Source organism: Grus americana, chromosome 15 (genome assembly GCF_028858705.1).
Source record: "Grus americana isolate bGruAme1 chromosome 15, bGruAme1.mat, whole genome shotgun sequence".
Lineage (NCBI taxonomy): Eukaryota > Metazoa > Chordata > Aves > Gruiformes > Gruidae > Grus > Grus americana.
The window spans coordinates 2,773,408-2,791,067 of record NC_072866.1 but is presented as its reverse complement, the minus strand read 5'-3'; the positions used below and the strand labels follow the sequence as shown (position 1 = coordinate 2,791,067).

General features: G+C 53.7%; 1 protein-coding gene across 6 annotated transcripts in view; it reads right to left on the bottom strand.

Moving 5' to 3' along the window:
* Window positions 1–132: 132 nt before the first annotated feature.
* The window catches only part of MGRN1 (mahogunin ring finger 1), a 54,523-nt gene continuing 36,995 nt past the window's right edge, over window positions 133–17,660 (bottom strand). Inside the window, exons 8-18 of one of the 6 annotated variants that reach the window (XM_054843052.1) lie at window positions 16,188–16,235; window positions 11,731–11,799; window positions 9,503–9,662; window positions 7,858–7,967; window positions 6,844–6,909; window positions 4,062–4,285; window positions 3,026–3,149; window positions 2,494–2,539; window positions 1,779–1,886; window positions 1,126–1,247; window positions 133–523 (exon numbers count right to left, since the gene is read on the bottom strand). In XM_054843052.1, the coding sequence (XP_054699027.1) occupies window positions 1,138–1,247; window positions 1,779–1,886; window positions 2,494–2,539; window positions 3,026–3,149; window positions 4,062–4,285; window positions 6,844–6,909; window positions 7,858–7,967; window positions 9,503–9,662; window positions 11,731–11,799; window positions 16,188–16,235 (1,065 nt within the window). In that variant the 3' untranslated portion in view covers window positions 133–523; window positions 1,126–1,137. The remainder of the gene's footprint in view (window positions 524–1,125; window positions 1,248–1,778; window positions 1,887–2,493; window positions 2,540–3,025; window positions 3,150–4,061; window positions 4,286–6,843; window positions 6,910–7,857; window positions 7,968–9,502; window positions 9,663–11,730; window positions 11,800–16,187; window positions 16,236–17,660) is intronic. The other 5 variants (XM_054843054.1, XM_054843055.1, XM_054843051.1 and 2 more) reach the window with 5 other exon arrangements.

The following is a 17,660-nucleotide window of genomic DNA, read 5'->3' as shown; positions in this document are numbered from 1 at the left end:
TGGAAGCCCTGCGCCCCGGCGAGAGCCCAGAGGGGCTGCCGGAGCAGGCAGAGCAGGGCCGCAGCTATGTACAGGGGCAGTGACAGCAAAGGGCTGTGCTCGGTGTGTACAAAATATACAACGGTAGTGTCCTTCATTTGCTGATTTTAACCCCAAACCCCCCAGCCCCCCCCCCCCCCCACATCCTCCCACGTAAAAACACGACGCCAGCCCCTACCCACCGCCAGGAAACATTCACGTCTTTTAAAAAAAAGCCGGGCTGTGCCAAAACCCGTGCGGGCGCAAACGCGCCCCACGCTGCGTCCCTGGGGCGGTGAACACGAGCCAAGCCCGCTGCGGAGGTGGGGGGGGAGAGGCTGTGCGTGGGGTCCGGGGGTTCCAGCGGCAGGGGCAGGGTGGTCCGGCCTCGCTCACGAGAGGCTCTGCTCATCTTCCAGGTGAAGACGCATCTGCTCGAAGAGAAGGGGCTGCGTGGGGCTGCCGGTGCCGCGTCCGGGGAGCGTCTTGGTGAAGTCAGACGAGCCTGAGTGAGGAGAAGGGGGTTCAGCCCGAACGGTGCCAGCCCTGGGGTCACACTAAGAGCCCAGGCAAGGTGCTCGGCCCCGGGGAAGAGGGCAGCGTGGGCCAAGGAGAGCATCACCCCCGCCACCCCGTCTTGCCCTGGCCATTGGAGACAGGGCTGGGAGCCCACGAGCTCCATCCCCTCTGTGCTGTGTTCACAGCAAGTGCCAGGGGTGGGACGTGGGAGACCAAGGGGACACGCTATCTGCCACCAGCCTGGGAGAAGCCAGCAAACATTCACGGTAGCTGTGAGATGGCAGAGCCCTCACCCAGGAGCCCAGCAGAAGCCGGTGGGGAGGGCCAGGGTTTCTGCTGCCCTGCCTGGGGTCCTGGCACTCAGGGACAGTGGGGAACCCTGCAGGGTGCGGGGATGCTGGTGCCAGGAATGGGAAGGGAGCCAGGACAGAGCCAGCAGCGCAGGCTGGTTGGTTTACTGCCCCCTCCTTCCCTGCACGGACGGCCAGGATCAGTCCCATCCCTGCTCTCGCCTGGCTGCCATCCTTCCCAGGAGGCGTCCTGCTGCCCCACACAACAGCGATGCGTAAGAAGAACAAGAAGACGTACCACGTTACTCCTCTATACCAATAGAGCAGGAATCAGGACCCAGTGCTGCCCAAGACAGGAGGGAGGAAGGCAGACAGAGAGGGAAGGAGACATTAGAGAGGTACTCAGAACAGACTGCGACTCTACGGAAGAAAACAGGCGGCAACGACAACGGTCGGGGATGAGGCCAGCAAAGCACGGCACCCTGTGGCCCTCCCTGCCGTGACACTGCCCTGCGGCAGACGGGTGCCCGCTGCCCCCCGCACCGGCTCAGTCTCCCGGAAACCGGCCCAGACGCAGAAGCGAGGGTTGGGGCCAGGCACAGGAGGCCACTGTCACATAGACGGTGTCATTGAGCGGCTGCAGGCAGCCCGGAGAGGAGAAAGGAGGGGAAGGACAGAGACAAAAGGGTGAGGGAGGATGAGAGAGAAGGGAGGGCAGGCTACCTCTGTGTCAGCCCCCCTCGCCCACAGCTCGCTCTGCCCACTGGGAGGAAGCGGGAGCCCGTGCTCCGGGCAGGTGCGTCCCTGTCCCATCCCAAGGCCCGGCTGGGGAGGCTGCCCACACCGAGGGACACAGTCCACAACCCCCCCGGGCACCTCGGTGCCTCGAAGCGGAGCCACGAGCGCAGCAGGTTGGCAGTGCGCCTCCAACCCCAACGGCGCGGCCATTACCTGGCAGGAAGACATCTACCGGAGGGTCGCTCTCCGACTGCGTCAGGCTCCTGTGCTCACCGCAGCTGCTGTCCTGCAGGACGTCTTCGACGGAGGGTGGGCGGCTACCTAGAACCAGCCGAGAGCACGGCCCCTCAGTCCCCAGACCAGCTCTGCAGGGGCGCACAGCCAGCAGGACGGGTTGAGATCTTCCATGTGAGGAAGCTCCCCAGGCCCCCCCAGCCCCGCAGAGGTCTCAGGAAAGCTGGTCAGACTGGCCCAGGTCACAGTGCCAAAGGACCACCTCTTCATTTTGGCTCATGCCCCAAAATGCCCCCGGCACTCCCCCCCACCCCTCCTCATGCCCTCTGGATGCTGACTGAGCACCAGAGACCCCTCCCAAAGACATGGGGCACATCCTGCACACCCAGCACTGCAGCCTTCCCCTCCTCAGCCGTGCGAGGAGACAGCCCATGGTGTCTCTACTTGTGTAGAGCTTACAGCAAGGAGAGATGTTTGGCAAATAAACCAGGGAGCTTTGCTGGTTTTGCTCCCCCGGTTCCCAGGAGAGACCTTGGCACCTGTCTCTGGTGAAGCCCAGCAGCTCTGAGATGGATTTCAGGGGCTGGATGTTTCCAAACTCCTGTGTCCATTCCCCAACTGTCCCCTTCCCACCAGAGCAGAGCTGGACGCCAAGATGAGTTCTGGCCACCCGCACGGACGAGTGCACACCTACCCTGCTGCAGGGACGAGGCCTCCTCGATCTCTTCCCCTGCCAGGCTCTGTAAGGAGGAACAGCACAGGTTACTTCTGCAGGCTGGAGGCCTTTGCTGTGCTTGTCTCCAGAGCGCTGCACTTGGGGCCGGGGACTCGTTTCTCAGAGGGAGCAAGGGGCCACCCATCAGCGCTGTGGCACCATGGGCCGGGATGGAGGGGTTTTACAGGCAACAGCGGTGGGTGCTGGAAGCCCAGCAAGGCCCAGCTTCAAACACTGCTGGGCTCCCCCAGGCCAGCTCTGGCATGGCTGCAGCCAAGTGGCTTTCCACCCTCCAGGTCCCAAAGACGTGTTAGGGGCACAGAGAGCGGCTACGTCCTTCCCCATGGAGTCCTATGGGAAATAAAGGCTCCGGGCTACTCATGCTAACAAGCTCATCTTCACCCTGTCACTGAGGAAGCGATGGCCCTTCATGAGACACCTCTCGTGTCACAGAAGAAGCCCCCCCAGAAGAGCTCCGGCTCAGAGCAGCTCCCCAGCAGAGCACACTTACTTCTGGAGAGCTGGTCTCTCTCAGGACCAGCTCACCCCCGCTCAGTGCTGGCTGCGAGTCGGAGTCCTCGGAGAGCTTCTCTTCATCCTCCTCATGGATTGGGGACGAGGGAGACCGTAGTGTGCTGCAGCAATAGAAACTCTGTTTGCAAGGAGCCCTGATGGATTTGGTGGCAGCAGTTCAGGTTGTCACTACCTTTGCCCTGTCCCTCCACCAGCAGCATAACCCAACACGCAGGAGCTCAAACTATGGAGCTAAATTCACCAGGGCCCTCCAGTACACAGAGAACGGCAGCAGCAACGTTTCTGGGGCAGAGCCAAGCAGTGCAGAGCTCCGGCACAGTAACACAAGTCAGACAAATCCTGCCTTCGCGTGGAAAGCAAGAGGCCCAGATCCCACGCTGCTCCTCACACCTTCAGGGGCTCCCTTCCTAGCGGGAAATTTGGAATGAAGCACAGTGAGGAGTGCTGGGAACAAACCCGGTCTGACCCCATCTGTACAGCCCTGCAAGGGACACATGGAGGGCACCTGCAGTGGGCTCCCCACTCCACAGCATCCACACCTACATCCTCCATCATGAGGCCAACAGAGGAGGCTTGAGACAACAACTAAAGGATGCCACTCGGTGTTTCGTGTTCTGAAATTCAGGTCACTTCTCTCCCCATTCTTTTGTTCCTGGGGAACCCCATGGAAAGCTGAAATCCAACAAGGTTTGGATGTCAAATGCAAATTGAGGGAGTAACCGCATTGGAAAGGAGACATTTCCATCCAAAGTCTGGATGAATTCTTGTTAGAAATCCTCCTCCTTTTGGTGACAAAGCCAGCTCTCGGGAGACATAAGCTGGTCACCTCAGGCTGAACACACGGGCAGTGTCCCAGTTCTCTCACTGGCATGAGTACCTGCTGGCCTCCTAAAATCGTGAACTAGCTGGTCCAGCGATGGGACCAGCCAGAGCCCTCTCCTGACTCCTGGTGCATGTGGCCACAAGCCCTCAGGGCTGGCAAGAGGAGCGGACCCCTTTGTTCCCTTGCTGACCTATCCGGGGACTTGCTCCGCTTGCCCTTTTGGTGGCTGCTCTCCACGGCTCTGTCCATCCCCACAAGCGGTCGGCTCGCAGGTGGCATTCCATCCACCACGCCGGAGTAGTTGATTTCATCATACAGAGGAGCTGACGGGATGGAGGGGGAAACAGAGCGAAGACCGTTCAGTGCTTCCAGCAAGGAAATGGGCTCATAGCCTGGAGGGATGTTGTCAGAGCTCTGTGGGCGAGAAAGAGGAGGGCGTTAAGAAACCCTCACCAGGCTGGAAGCCCCCCTAGAAAAGGAAAGTCTGGCTGCAACCCAGCCCTGTGCCTCCCACACTGCACTCCCAGGCAGCCCATCCCCACAGCCACCTCTCCAGAGAGCCTCAGCCTCCTTCCCCTGCCACAGCCACGAGTCCCCTTTGGGTTGTAACGCTGCTGATGCTCCAGGCAAATGTCCAGAGCAACGCTCGAGAGACTGGGCACCTCAGCAAGCCAGAACGTGGCTGGGCACCCCCTCGCCATACTTTCAAGAGCCGGACAAGGAGGGTGAGAAAGCAGGCTCCTAATAAAGCTGCTATAAAATACATTTGGATTTTTTCTCCTAAAAGTTCCTCCAATGGTTCAAAGACTCTTCCAGCTCAATAAGCACCCCACTTGTGCTTCCAGCCTTGGTACGCACAGCTGTTTCACAGCACCACCGGGGTCACTAAGAGGGAGTCGGAGGAGGGGAGTACGTGTGCAGCAGCTGAGAGCTGGTCCTCGGAGCCTACAGCACTTCCACTCCTCCCGTGGACTCAGTCCCCTCAGCTGCTAACACCGGCTCTCTGCACGGTCACCTCTGCTAACAGGAAAGGGATGCCAGAACCACTGACCCTGTAGGGAGGAGGGCAAAACCGCACCAATTCCCATTCCTTCTGTAACTCACTAAGTTGCCAGTCAAAGGGACCCTTGCAAAGCCATTAAACCAACACCGCATTAACTCCAAAAAGCCTCCTGATCATCAAGGTCCTGTGGACTCGGAGATAAACGGGGTTTATGCTGCAACCCAGTAGGTCACAGGTAGCTCAACCCAGCTCACTGCAAACAAAGAGGCAAGACTGCAGCGGTCCAGGCTTAAATTAAGCTGTTTCAGCCCTGCACCCTCAGGGAGGTGATTCTGTGTTGTACCTAAGATGGCGTGCTGCTGCTTGAGCTTGGCCATGACCTCCTGTAGCTTCTCAGTGCCTGATCTCCCAATCACCCAGCTGCAGATGAGCCTGCCCAGCAACCTTTTTCAACCCAGCCATTAATTTGGAGTGAGCTGATTGCTGAACTGACTCACTTGTGGTCACAGGAGGAGCTAGAGCTGACAGGGAGGAAAGAACAAGTGGCACCTGGGGTCAAGCATCAACCCACATCCTTAAGTGCTGGTCTTGCCTTGGTTATGAGCTTGTGCTGAAGACCACAGCTGGTCATCGCAAGATAACCAAGTCAGCTGAACAAGGAATCTGTTCACAGTTGCTGCCACCTGTAGGCAGTGGGGCCAAAAGCCATCTCCACTAAAACATTTCATTTCCAGACAGCAGCTTGGAGGTGCTATTTCGCGGACAGAAAAGTCAGGGAGACAAAAGTCCCTGGCTCGAGTTTGGGACGTTTTCTCCCGGCTGTGTAGACCAAGGCCTGAGGATTTCAAAGACTGCTCGTTTGGGTTCGCTGTGGTGAAAGCTCAGGTTCTGCGGCACAGCTCAGAGGCTGGAGGAAGATTTCTCAGCCAATGGCTACAACACCCTCGCTGCAAGTTACTGAGCTTTCAAACAACCCTAAGAGACACTGCTCTCTCTTGGGAGACTTACCACCACACCACCCCTAGAGCCCACTGCTCCAGCAGGAGTACTGCTAGTGGCTGCAGGAGGCTTGCGGAGAGCCAGGGTCACGCCAAGCTTGCAATAGCCTCATTATCTGAACCCAGCCCCAGGTTTTCTCCAGACCTGACAAGCACAGCAAGCCACATTCCTCGTAAGGCTGAGCATCCAGGCTGGCCTGAGCAAAAGAAAACTGCAGCCTCCTTCATACCAATGACAGCTGTAGCTGCATTTGAAGGGACAAACACAAACAGACCCTTCCTGACCTGGGGTCCTCCCTCACCTTTTCCCCTTCCCAGCTCCTGGTCCCTCGCAATTGCTATTCCTGCCGTCCCCAGCACGGCATTCCAGTTACACACTCTCACACCAACTCAGAGGGTGCCCAACAAAACAAGCTCCATCCTTCCTGTTTCTGTAAAAGCAGAACAGCCCACTGCAGCCAGTGTTCCTGAATGCAAGACCTGGTTCAAGTGTGCCTCTACATCCCAGCACCGGGGTGGAAACCACAACAAGATGTGCCCACGCCAAACTGCCAAGGGGGTAAGACAGTGCAAGGAAGTAAGAAAGTGCAAGGAAGCCTTTGGGTGAGCCAAGGGGACAGCAGCTTGCCCACACTCCTACAAAGCTACTAAAACATCTTGGCCAGGAACTGTAAAGCACCCAGGCTCAGGACCTGGGGATAGTCCCTGAGAATCTGCATCAGACCCCCACGGCAAGCTGCTTCCATCTTGCTTATTCCTCCGCACGCAAACCGGAGAGGTTAGTGATCATCCGTGCAGGGTGTGAGTCTCACCGCTAACGTGGAGGCACTACGTGGAGTGTTACAGCCTGTGCAGGGGCACAAGTGAAACCCAGCGTGTTAGCAAGCCTTTGTGTGTGTAACACGTCCACGTGCTAGTGACACCACTGGCAAAGAACTGCCGTAGGAGCAAATACAACCAAGTCCACTTACTCTTTCCCTTCTAGGTTTCCTGCTGGGCAGGGAGACAGTGCTCGCTTTAAGGGGTTTAAAGGGACACTGTCAAGAGAAAATCATGTTTTAAAGAAGTTGTTTCTTGAGGTTAGTGACACGAAGAGACACACAGCATCTCCTCACCTCGCTCCAGGTGACAGCACCTGCTTCCTCTACACACCACGCTCTGCTTCACAACCATCCTCGGGGTTTCTCCCCTGTCCTATTTCTTGGCCCCAGTTGAAGGAAGCAAGGCTACAATGCTGCCGAGGACTTATGGATAAACCCAGGCTTTTTCTGTGACAATCTCTTTCTGTTCCGATGAAAGCCTGTAGGATGACCTAGACGCAGATCTCCCCTCTCCTCAATCTGATCTCATGTCTCACCAGGGCCAGCTGTGCAGCAGCACCGCTCAGGCAATGGCCTGCTGCCCTCACCGCACCGGGGACGCACAGCCTGGCCCGGAGGCCAACAGCACCACGCTTTCCATCCCACACTTTCCATCCCACGCTCACTCAGCTGCCTGCAGAGACCCCGATCGCTCAGGGAGGCACAAAGAGGCCTTTCTGCTACCATGCTGGGAACCCCAATGCCAAGGGCATTCCATCAGAGTGTGCTGCCACGCAGATGTGTGTGCAAGTCAAACTGCAACCCCCTCGCCCCCTGTTTTCCCAGCTCCCACTTTGACATGCCCAGAGTTTGCCACTTTTCTGCTGGGACGAGCCCTGAGAAACCTTCTCAGACTGAGGTTTCTGTGGATCTGTTTCCTCCCAAAGACAGGAGGGCACTTGGCCAAAACCAGTCGTATTACTAAACCAGAGGAAGAAAGGCTGTCTAGCATTGCTGAGAAGAGAGGCTGCACTGCCCAGGAAGACCTTGCTCCAAGGCCTGAGGGCACCTCCTGAGGTCCCAGGGATGCTGGCCATCAGGCCAAGCAATTCATGCATGCACAACCTGCCTGCCCACGCTGAGACCAGCACCCAGGCTTTATACACGGGGCTGCAAGGTACTTACAGAGTGCTCGTCATGGTCAACGCTCTGTGCCAAGACAGGGCTGAACGACACCGGTGAGAGAGCCCCCGGCTTCTTCCTCACAGCTCGGATCTGCAGCAGGGCGCGGAAGGCTAGGAGAGAACAGCAGCAGGTGATCAGGCTGTGCCAGACACATGCCAGAGCTCCTCAGCTTGCTGCAGACGTGCCGTCGGCATGGGAGAGCTCCCTGTCTGCACGGGGAGCAGGACCATGGAGCACACCAAAGCCAAGCATTACGGTCCGGCTTCTAGTTGATCGGTCTATACTGGGGAGAGATCTGCTGGCCAGAAAACTCTGGGTACATGTAGCCCTTGCAGAGAACAGGCACTGCCTGCCTCAGTACAGTCATGTACAGAGGTGCTTCAGGACTGATACTACACAACACAGTAAGAAAAACACGAGCTCGGCCTCGGACAGTGCACTGCAAGCTACAGGATGGGGGGGGATCTCATGTAAAACCACTTGGGGTTCATTCAGACCCCACAAGTCTCATCCCTGGGGTCCAGCTGGCGCTGGAAGCATTGCTCCTGCCATCGGCTGCTCGCTCACCAGCCAGCGCTACAGGCGTGAGAGGCTCTGCAACGGCTGTGAACCCAGCCAGAGGGTTAGTGGCTGAACTCCTGTCTCCAGCACAGCGATCCCTTGGTCCTCCCACCACAACAGCTTTGATCTCCACTCCCTGCCCACAGTCCCATTTTCTATCTGCAGATCTTTAATATTGCCGTTCCTCTGAGCCAAGGGCACATATGAATGAGCCAGACATCTGTTCCGAGGCAGCTGTAAGAACTTGCTCATACATAAGGAAAAGCCCAGGCATTTCTTGTTGCACCCAGCTGCTTGCAAGATCAGCCTAGAGCCAGAGGACAGAGGTGCAAATCTATCCTCGCTGCCTCTGCACTCCCCAGAAACGGATTCCCAAGAAGTCTGACATTGGGGCAGTTTCCAAACAAATACAACCTACCCCGCTGCAGCACACAAATGAGATAATGCTGTTCCTGTGTTTTAAGTTGTGCTACTTATAGTCAAAGCTGTCTGGCACTTCCTCTGATAAGATCTTGCTTTTGGTTACGACATCTTTGCCAAGTTTGAACTGTTTAGACTTAATTTCTCAGGCCAAACATCTGTCTTAGGCTCTTTTTTCTTTTCCTGGGAAGTATCAATTAGAAACGATCAAATACCTCAGAGGCCAAGCACAGGATAAAACACATGATCTGTCTATTCCAGCAAAAACACAGGCATTTCCTCAAGAGACCCCTATGCCTCTGTGCTTTTGTGAAAAGACATGGAATTTAGCAAGTGCTGCCTGAGTGTCAGAATGAGCGTTTTGTTTTATCCATCTTTTGGGAGCTGAGCTGAGCTCAGAGCACCTGCACCTTCAGATCCATCCCAGGCAGAGGACAAGTGGCCAGGGAGGTACTGGACAAAGGACCATTCTCCCATGTGCTCTCCTCCTTCCCTGTTCGAGGACAGTTATTTTAGGAATCTCCAGATGCCAGTGAGAGCAGCAGCGTGTTTGATGCTGAGCCTTGGGGTGGGGTATATAAAATACAGGCTCCCTCTCACTATACTGACTTAACAGGAGCCTAGGAGGGAGAAAGATGCCCTTGTTTCCTGGGCACATACTCACGCAGCCTGCAGATGGGACAGTTGTTGGCCTGGTAGCGCAGGGTGTCAGCGCAGGAATTGCACAGACAGAGGTGTCTGCAGGGCAGAATGAGGGTGTCACGGAGGTCCGACAGGCAAACCACACACTCGTTGCTGTTGTCACTGTTCTCGTCATCTGAAGGCTGCGATGAGAGGCAAGACGTTGGCATGTGAATGGGAAGGACCGAGCGAAACTGCCAAGGGACTCTGAGGCCTGGGGAAATTTCCCACTCAAAAGTCTGTGAGAGAGCTGGCATCTTCTTTGCGCAGCTCTCAGCGGGGGTTTCTCAAGGAAAGCAAGCTGCAGCCCACACAGTCCTGCTACGGACACTCCTTCCTCTCGGGGCTCTGCTCTGAGCTCGCTAAAGGCCAGAGACCAGGGCGCTGCACTGTGAATTCACGGTGTAGCTGTCCCTCCCCAGAGCCAGGCTGCGTGCAGAGGAGAGCCCCTTTGGGGCAGAGATCCCCTTGGCCGAGGGGAACCAAGAACAAGCTCCTGCCTGCCAGCCTGGTGGCTCCCAGGGTCAGCAGGGAAGCGGGCTCTTCAGCAGTCCAGCCTTTCTGCCCCACGTCCACAGGGAGGGAGCAGCCCCAAAAGGAGCTGCGTGCTGACTGTGGCAGACAGCAGGTCAGGCTGCCCCCGGGCTGGAGAGAAGGAGGCACTCCAGCCATGTCTAGCCCACTTTCCACAGATCCTTTGAATATGTGATGGAGTGAGTGGTTCTCCTGCCACAACATCTTCACCAGTCTCCTGTGCAGGCACAAGCTTCAATGCAGCTGCAGGAGAACCAGTCTGGGATGCTCACCCTGGTAAAAAGGTCAGCGTGAATCCATTCAACATGAACGTGCATCACACTGGTCTTTCAGTCACTCAGAGCCCCACAAATGGGAGCAGAGCCACCGGGCAAGGTGTCACTGGGAGGAGAAACCCACTCTCCAACCACAAGAGCTCTCTTCGCTGACACCCGAGAACTCCAGAGTCTCCCCATCAATGCCACAGAAGTTATGCCAGAGTCCACCAGACTGATGACCCAGCATGGGCCACCCTCCACTTTCACCTGGTCCCCCTTCAGGAAGCCCCTTTGGTCACCAGGACTAACACATGCTAGATCACAGGCAACTTTGGTGTAAACTGCAACACAGAGCATCTGCTGCCGCATCCACACCCAGCCTGCTGACTATGCCAGCAAAAGGCTGCAAGCCTGCCTGCCCCGTCACACGCACCCCTCATCTATTCTGGGAGGTAGGGAGGGCAGGCTTTTTGCTTTCCCATTCATGTGGTTTGCTGAGTATACTAGGAAGAACAAAAATGGCCCCAGGCCACTTGTCTGATGGGCCACAAATGTGTGATTGTTGGATCAAGAGAATCATCACAAGACTCTGGAGGACCCAAACAGAAGATGAGAATCCTCTTAAATAGATCCCGTGCAACAAAAACCTTTGAAAAGACTTCTCCCTCCTGCCTCTACAGGTGCTACCTGTTGGCACAGGCAGAGATGACAGGATGCTTTGGGCAGGACACTGCCCTGCTTGGAGAGGAAACCCTGCTTGTCTTGCTCTGTGGCTACTCCTCTGTTTGCAAATCGCACACTACACACACCAGAGCGGTCTGATCCTGAGGCCAGCACTTGGTACGCCCAGGTGGCAGCAAAGGGCAGCTCTACATAAGCCTAAAGCAAGCATACGGCAGTCTCGTAATCTGGATGGGGCTGTGCAGCAAGCTGGGAATCAGCAGAAGCTCCTGCCTAAAGATGGGCAATGTTACTGGTCACGGTATTTGCATACACATCCCTTAGTGATGCTGTGCTCCCTCTTGCTGGGGAACGCTGGCTGCTCTCTGGACACTGCCATGCCCTAAGGAGCTCAATTCCCTGCAACGCTACAGGAACACGCAGCCCCCCGCCCCCAAACAGGAGAACACGAAGGAACCACAGGAGCAAAGCACAGACACCAGGCATGACTGCCTTGACTGCAGGGAGGCAGGGACAGGCCCACGCTGTCTCTATAAGCCCTAAAAAATCAGTGCTCCGAAACACCTACGGGGCACTGATGCCCTTCTCTCCCAGCAATCCCAGCCCCACAGAACATCCTCAAGAGTCTCACGCTATCTAAAATTATCTCAGCACAACTCCGCTGACTGTTTGGGCCTTACAACAGTGAGAACCTGCCATCCCTGGGCTTCTTCAGCGGGAGCCTCCTGAGCACCTTTACCTTGGTCTCTTGGTTGTTTTTGTTCTCGATGCCGTAGATCTCCTGAAGCAGATAGCTCACCCGGTCAACCTAGGGAAGAAGACAACAGTTGGAGCACCAGCTGCTCTGTCATTGCTGTTTCGTGATCACCTCCCCTCCCTCCCTGTGTCAAAATGTCCGTGTTACACCCATAACAGCCAGCTCCCCTGTAGCTACATGAAAAAGTTAACAGAAACAAATATCACAAAGGATAGCTGGGAGAATGAGTCTCTCCTTGCTCATCCTGTCTGGTCTGAGCAGTGAGTCCAACTGGCCACTTTTGTCACTGTCAAAATCACCTAAAAACCAAGAATTCCGCTTGCCTCAGAGATCAAGAAGGAACACGCACCCATAGCTCAAATAAGCCAGAGGCAATTGGCCGTCCAGAGTCCTTTCCTTCTGTGAAATACTGCTCAACTCTAACCAAGAGGAACTTCCACCTGTCTTTGTAACCTCAGCAGAGGTACTGTGGCACATCAATGGCTGCACATCACTGTTCATCACCTGGGAGCGTAAGGTGAAGCTACTGAAGACAGACAAACCACCTCCCTTAGCATGAGAAGCACTTGAGGGACAACCCTACATGAGTGCAGTGTCACTTATTATCATCCCCAGGCCGTTGGTGGCATCTCTAAATTGGGGGCTGTGGTGGCAGAAAGTGCTGTAGGCACAGGTGGAAGCTGCTCACAGCCCTAAACTTGGGACATACTCCTCCAAGCCATGCCTTTATGCAAACACTGGCAGCTGCCTGCAAACTCCCCCGAGCAGCTCAATTAAAGCACAGAGGCAAGAAAGGCTGATGGTTCAAGTGCCAGCAAGGCAAGCCCCCTCTGCACCACAGGGTGTTCTCCCCTGCTCCCTAGCTCAGCCAGCAAGTACAGCACGAGACTCTCGCACCTGGAAGGAGCAACCTCTACAAGGATGCACAAAGAAACCAGTCCCCCGAGATTTGGTGGTACCCAGCAGCTTCCCCAGAGCAGGGCATGTTTCTCTGCACAAAACCCTGCAATGGGTAAAACAGTGAAGGGGTTGCAAGGTATTAAACTGACACATCTCAGAAATGGGGGAAGGAAACGCTTTCCTGCCATCTCCAGTAACTGGCCAGTTGATGCCATGCAGTGAAGCCAAGCCACCAGGAAACCAGTGCTTCAACAACTCGTCAATCCCAGGGCTTTTGGCATTTCCACATGGAATTTGCCTCTCTCCTCTCCTTTTGTCAAGCCAGGTGCTCAGAAGAGCAATGGCTTTGCCACGGGATTTCAGTGCTGCGGAAGACATCACATGCCAAGACGGGGGCAGGAGCTAGCTATATCCAGCCCGTTTGCCAGTTCAGAAATGCTCTGAACTGGGACACAGCAGCTTTAACAAACTAATTCCAGAGTTGCCCCGTTTAACTCAGCATGCAGCTTACAGACAATCTGTTCTAGCCCTGCATTTCAAGGCAGTGAGGTCAGCTGTTGGACTGCCGAGCAAAATCCTCTGCAGCAGCTCACAACTCACCCAGGAAGTTTGGGAACAATTATGTGGGAGATGTTCTTTTGTAACTTGACATTTCAAACAGAGTCTTGTTACGGCATCCTGACTCCTTGGAGGATCATGATGGGTGACAATGAGTACAGAAGTGGTCAGCTCAAAGCACAGAAGAGGTCAGGAAGGGAAAGACCAGAGTCTCTGCAGGAGTCTGCGTTCCTTTTGCTACTTTTGCCTCTAAAAACCCTGAGAAGCTCATGTCCCAGTGGGAAAAGGGTGAGCAGTGCAACGTGGCTCTTACTAAAAAGATCGCTAGGTTTTAAAAGAATAGGAGTAAATAAGGAGTAGGTGATTGTACACAACGCAGTCCTTCACCTTCACGCTTCTCCAACCCATCCTGCACCACGTCATCCTTCCAAAGGCTTCTGTTGCTACATACAGCCTCAGCTGATGCACACAGGAGCCACCGGCTAAGTCCAGGTCATGTTTTTCTGCTGATCCATCTGTTTGTATTCATCCATGCTGAATTTCTTTGAACAGGTTGGTACATACATTCTAACTGATCTCAGCTGAGAGAACAAAGCGGTGCAGCTCATTAGCTGCTGCCTCCTGTTCCCAAAGAGCTTTAGAGATCAATGCACACAAAAGGTACCTGGCAATCCTGGCAGTGGCAAGGAGGGGAAGGCAAAAGAAAAGCAGTGATGGGGAAGAATGCAGAGCGTTATACAGATGGTTTACGTCAGGCATACACTCTACACCTCTGCTGATGCTCTTACGGGTGCAGATGCTATCTCAGTTTCAGTGGTACTGTGTGTTCTTCTAGCAAGAGCTTCCTTCTATTTTAAAAGCCATAGCAGAGAACATATAAGCATTACATTTTACGAACTGCCAATAAAAAAAAAGTACCCACAATCAAACAGTGAGTGGGAAGGTTACATGCTCTGCCAGTAAAGATAGACAAGCACACAGTGTTTCACTGCAGGAGTCAGCTAACCATACTGTGGTAGGGTGGGAACTTCCCTGGAGAGGACTCCCAGCAAGACAGCCCTCCATTTGGGGAGTCTGGAGTGCTAAATGGAGAATGGTACACACACTGCGTTAGAGCGCACAGTAACCCAACACCGACTCAGCCAGCTCACAGCCACGGAAGCAATGTTTAAAAATAAAAAATTAAAAATTAAAAAATCCCCCCAAAAAACCCACAAGCAAGATAAATGAGTGGCTTTTCATCAGCTCATGAATGCTCTTCTCTGATCTCTCATCAGAAGAATATGTGAGAAAGAGGCCCCGCTGGCATCACACCACTCTGCCCTCTCAGCGCTCAGGCAGCCTCTTCCAGCACAAAGCACAAGCTCTCCCTTCAGAGGCATGGCTCTTCTGGATGTTTCCACTACGAACCTGTCTTTGCACGCTCGATAAGACTCCCTTCCGAAACAGTCTCTGTCCGTCTCCATTAAAAATACTTGTGGGATCGATCAACTAGCCAGGAGATCACGGTGCAACACAGCCAAGTTAAGCACCAAGGGAGGGAGGGGAGCACAGGTCAGTCTAGGACACACAGGGCTCAACAGACGTCAGGCTGGAGCGGCAAGTAACTCAGCGCTAGCACCGGGATAAAGCTCTGGCAGCCAGGCCTAATATTGCTGTCGCTAGGCACGAGCAAGTCTGAAGGACAGGCAGGCAGTGAATTACCAAATGCAATTGTGATATATGATTAACCAATACTGTTTAGTGGCTCTTTTCTGGCCTGGGGACTGGAAGGAACATCTTAGAGCAAAAAGTGTCTAATCAAAGCACTTAATGACCTTCTTGGTAGTAAAAGGATTTTTAATTCAGATCAGGAAACCCTAGCCATCAATCGCAAGCAGCTGAAGTCAAACGCATTTAGAGCAGAAACACAGCACACATCTAAAGGTGAAGGGATCGACCACCAAAATCTCATCTCTTTCTCCAAGACATTTCAAACTGATCCTTGCAACAGGATCACTACCAGGTTTCCTTTCAGAAGCTGAAATTCTTGGCAATCTTAGCAGTTTGCAGTTGCTTATGTATTTCTCTCTATGCAAGACTGGATGCAATTTCAATGTTGGCAAGGCGCTACACAGCTTCTGCCCATCACACCACACCGGGATGGGCTAAAAAAGGGCTACAGATCCCTGATGTTTCCCTGTTTCCCAGTCTCCCTTCTTCCCTTCCCCTCATAATGTGTGCAGTCTGGTACATAAACAACAGCTTCAAAGCAAGACGATGTCTGCGACTGCTCAAGTACCAGGATACTCATAGGAGACAGGCAAGATGAGCCAGAAGGTCTCAGTCCCTGGGACTGCTCCAAAGATACCCTGGGCACAAGGAAGCTTATGCAGGGACAAGACATGCATAAGATCCCCTAATATTTTAACACACACACACACACACACGCGCGGAAAGCTTAACGGTTTTCAGTGTCCAGGTAGGAGATTGGGAGCTGCAAAGAGATTCTTTCACACCACCAAACACAGAACCTAAGGAGATCGGGCAGTGTCAATGAACAGAAATGCTTCGCACTACTTAACGCATACAGCGCTTCAGCTCACTTATGCAAACCTAATTTACTTACCCCTATACGGACATGGAAGCGTCAGTACTGTGCTTTGCCAGTTTTGTATTCAAGCACCAAATGCCAGCAAAGCAGGAACATATAGGGAAGACCGGATCTATACATAGTGCCTGCCTCCCAGAGGAGCACAGACCTGTACCATGGCTCTGCCAGTCCCACTCTGACGTATTTGTTCCCCACAACACACATCTGGCTCTGCAACAACCAACCCAACGTTAAGGGTTACCAGCAGCCCACTTCCTTCGCTTGTGATATCTGAGATCTCAAGCTCTCAGTGAACTAACACCGAAGCTTCCCACTGCGTACAGTCGGGCACCTGTGGGACACCAGCAAATGTCTTTAATCAAGCAGCAGACAGGAAACAAGTACTTACGATCTGCTTCTGTTTTAATGGCTTCACGGAAAAACTGCCATCAACGTGCTAGCAGGAAAAAAAAGGAAATGCATTAAATAGCTGAAGTGTACAAATTAAGAGTAAAACAGACTCATGATCATGAGTTGGTGTCTGCTAGCTAAGGGGAGGGCGGCGTATGTATAACTGGGACAGCCCGAATGACAATCATTCCCAGCAGAGTTAGTGGAACAGGGTATCTGAGTGCTCCTCGTCTGCTCCAGTGCAGATCTGGTTGAACCTGGCTCAAGTTGAACCTGGCTGAATTGGGTCAGAGCATACACAAAAATCCACTGGCATGCTGGATGCTTTCAGGCTGCAAGCAGTCCAACTGGGTGCAAACACTTCTTCAGCAACTCCAGCAAGACTTGGTGGGGAGTATCTGTTAACACTCTAAATACCATCCAGTTACAGAGCCACTCGTGAGGCCAGAGCCCTGAGAGAGCAGGGGGCTGGCATGAGGCTGACAACAAGGCTTGTCCACTGGATGCAGTCAGAAACTAGTCACGCGTGCTCCACATTGCCATCTTCAGAGCCGCGGTGACCGCCTCAAGCCTTTCATTTGCTTGGTGCCAGCAGGCATGGCTGGAACAATTCTGTATATACCTGGTGTCAGAACTAGTGATAGGAATAGCGTGCTGTTTCTATTTTCTCCATCATCCACAAGGGCTTAAACTAAACCGAAAGAAACCAACTCTCCTGCGCAGTCTAGAGAGCAGAAAGGAGACCTAGGTGAAACTCCAGCAGGCCCTGCTGCTGTGAACAGTTGCAGATGTGCATCTGTTTGCTGAAGGAGTTTCAGAAGGAAGGGACAACAACATTGCACCAAAAGACAAAACAGTCCTGTTTTCCAGGCGAACACAAAGTGCCAAGTTTCTGCCTTTGGAAAAGCTGCAAGGCCAGATTATGCATAGCATCAAGGTTACTATTCTGATCTTAAAGATACGTATAAATAGCAAGTTACCAAGCCCTGCCGGTCTGCCTGTCCTCTGAGCATGCTCTGGTGATCATCAGCAGTGCTTATTAGCAAGGACCTCCTCTGGATTTATGGGCCTATACTTCAAAAGCTGCAATTACTCTAAGGTTGGGGAATATATTTTAATCAAACAGGGAGGAAAAAGAACTCAACAAGCACTTTGCCCTCTGACTTTTTATTAAAAGAAAGATTTTGATCTTGTTTTAAGCATTCAGTGGAAGATGAGAAGAAGTGGCCCCACCAGATAGCATCTCCCCCTCACAGCACACACAGACTAGAAAAAGAAGGGAAGCACTTTCAATCCTTGAGCTCAGACCTGGACACAGGACACGATCCAGCATTGATGGAATGGCCTGACCAGCTTTAGTTGGTTCCCAGTCTTGCTGCGTACCTCACTCAGCTCCCTGAGCATTACAGGGGCTGTTGCCATCACCTCTGTGCATCCAGAGAGCTCAGAGGTTCTGTACAGTATGTGGAAT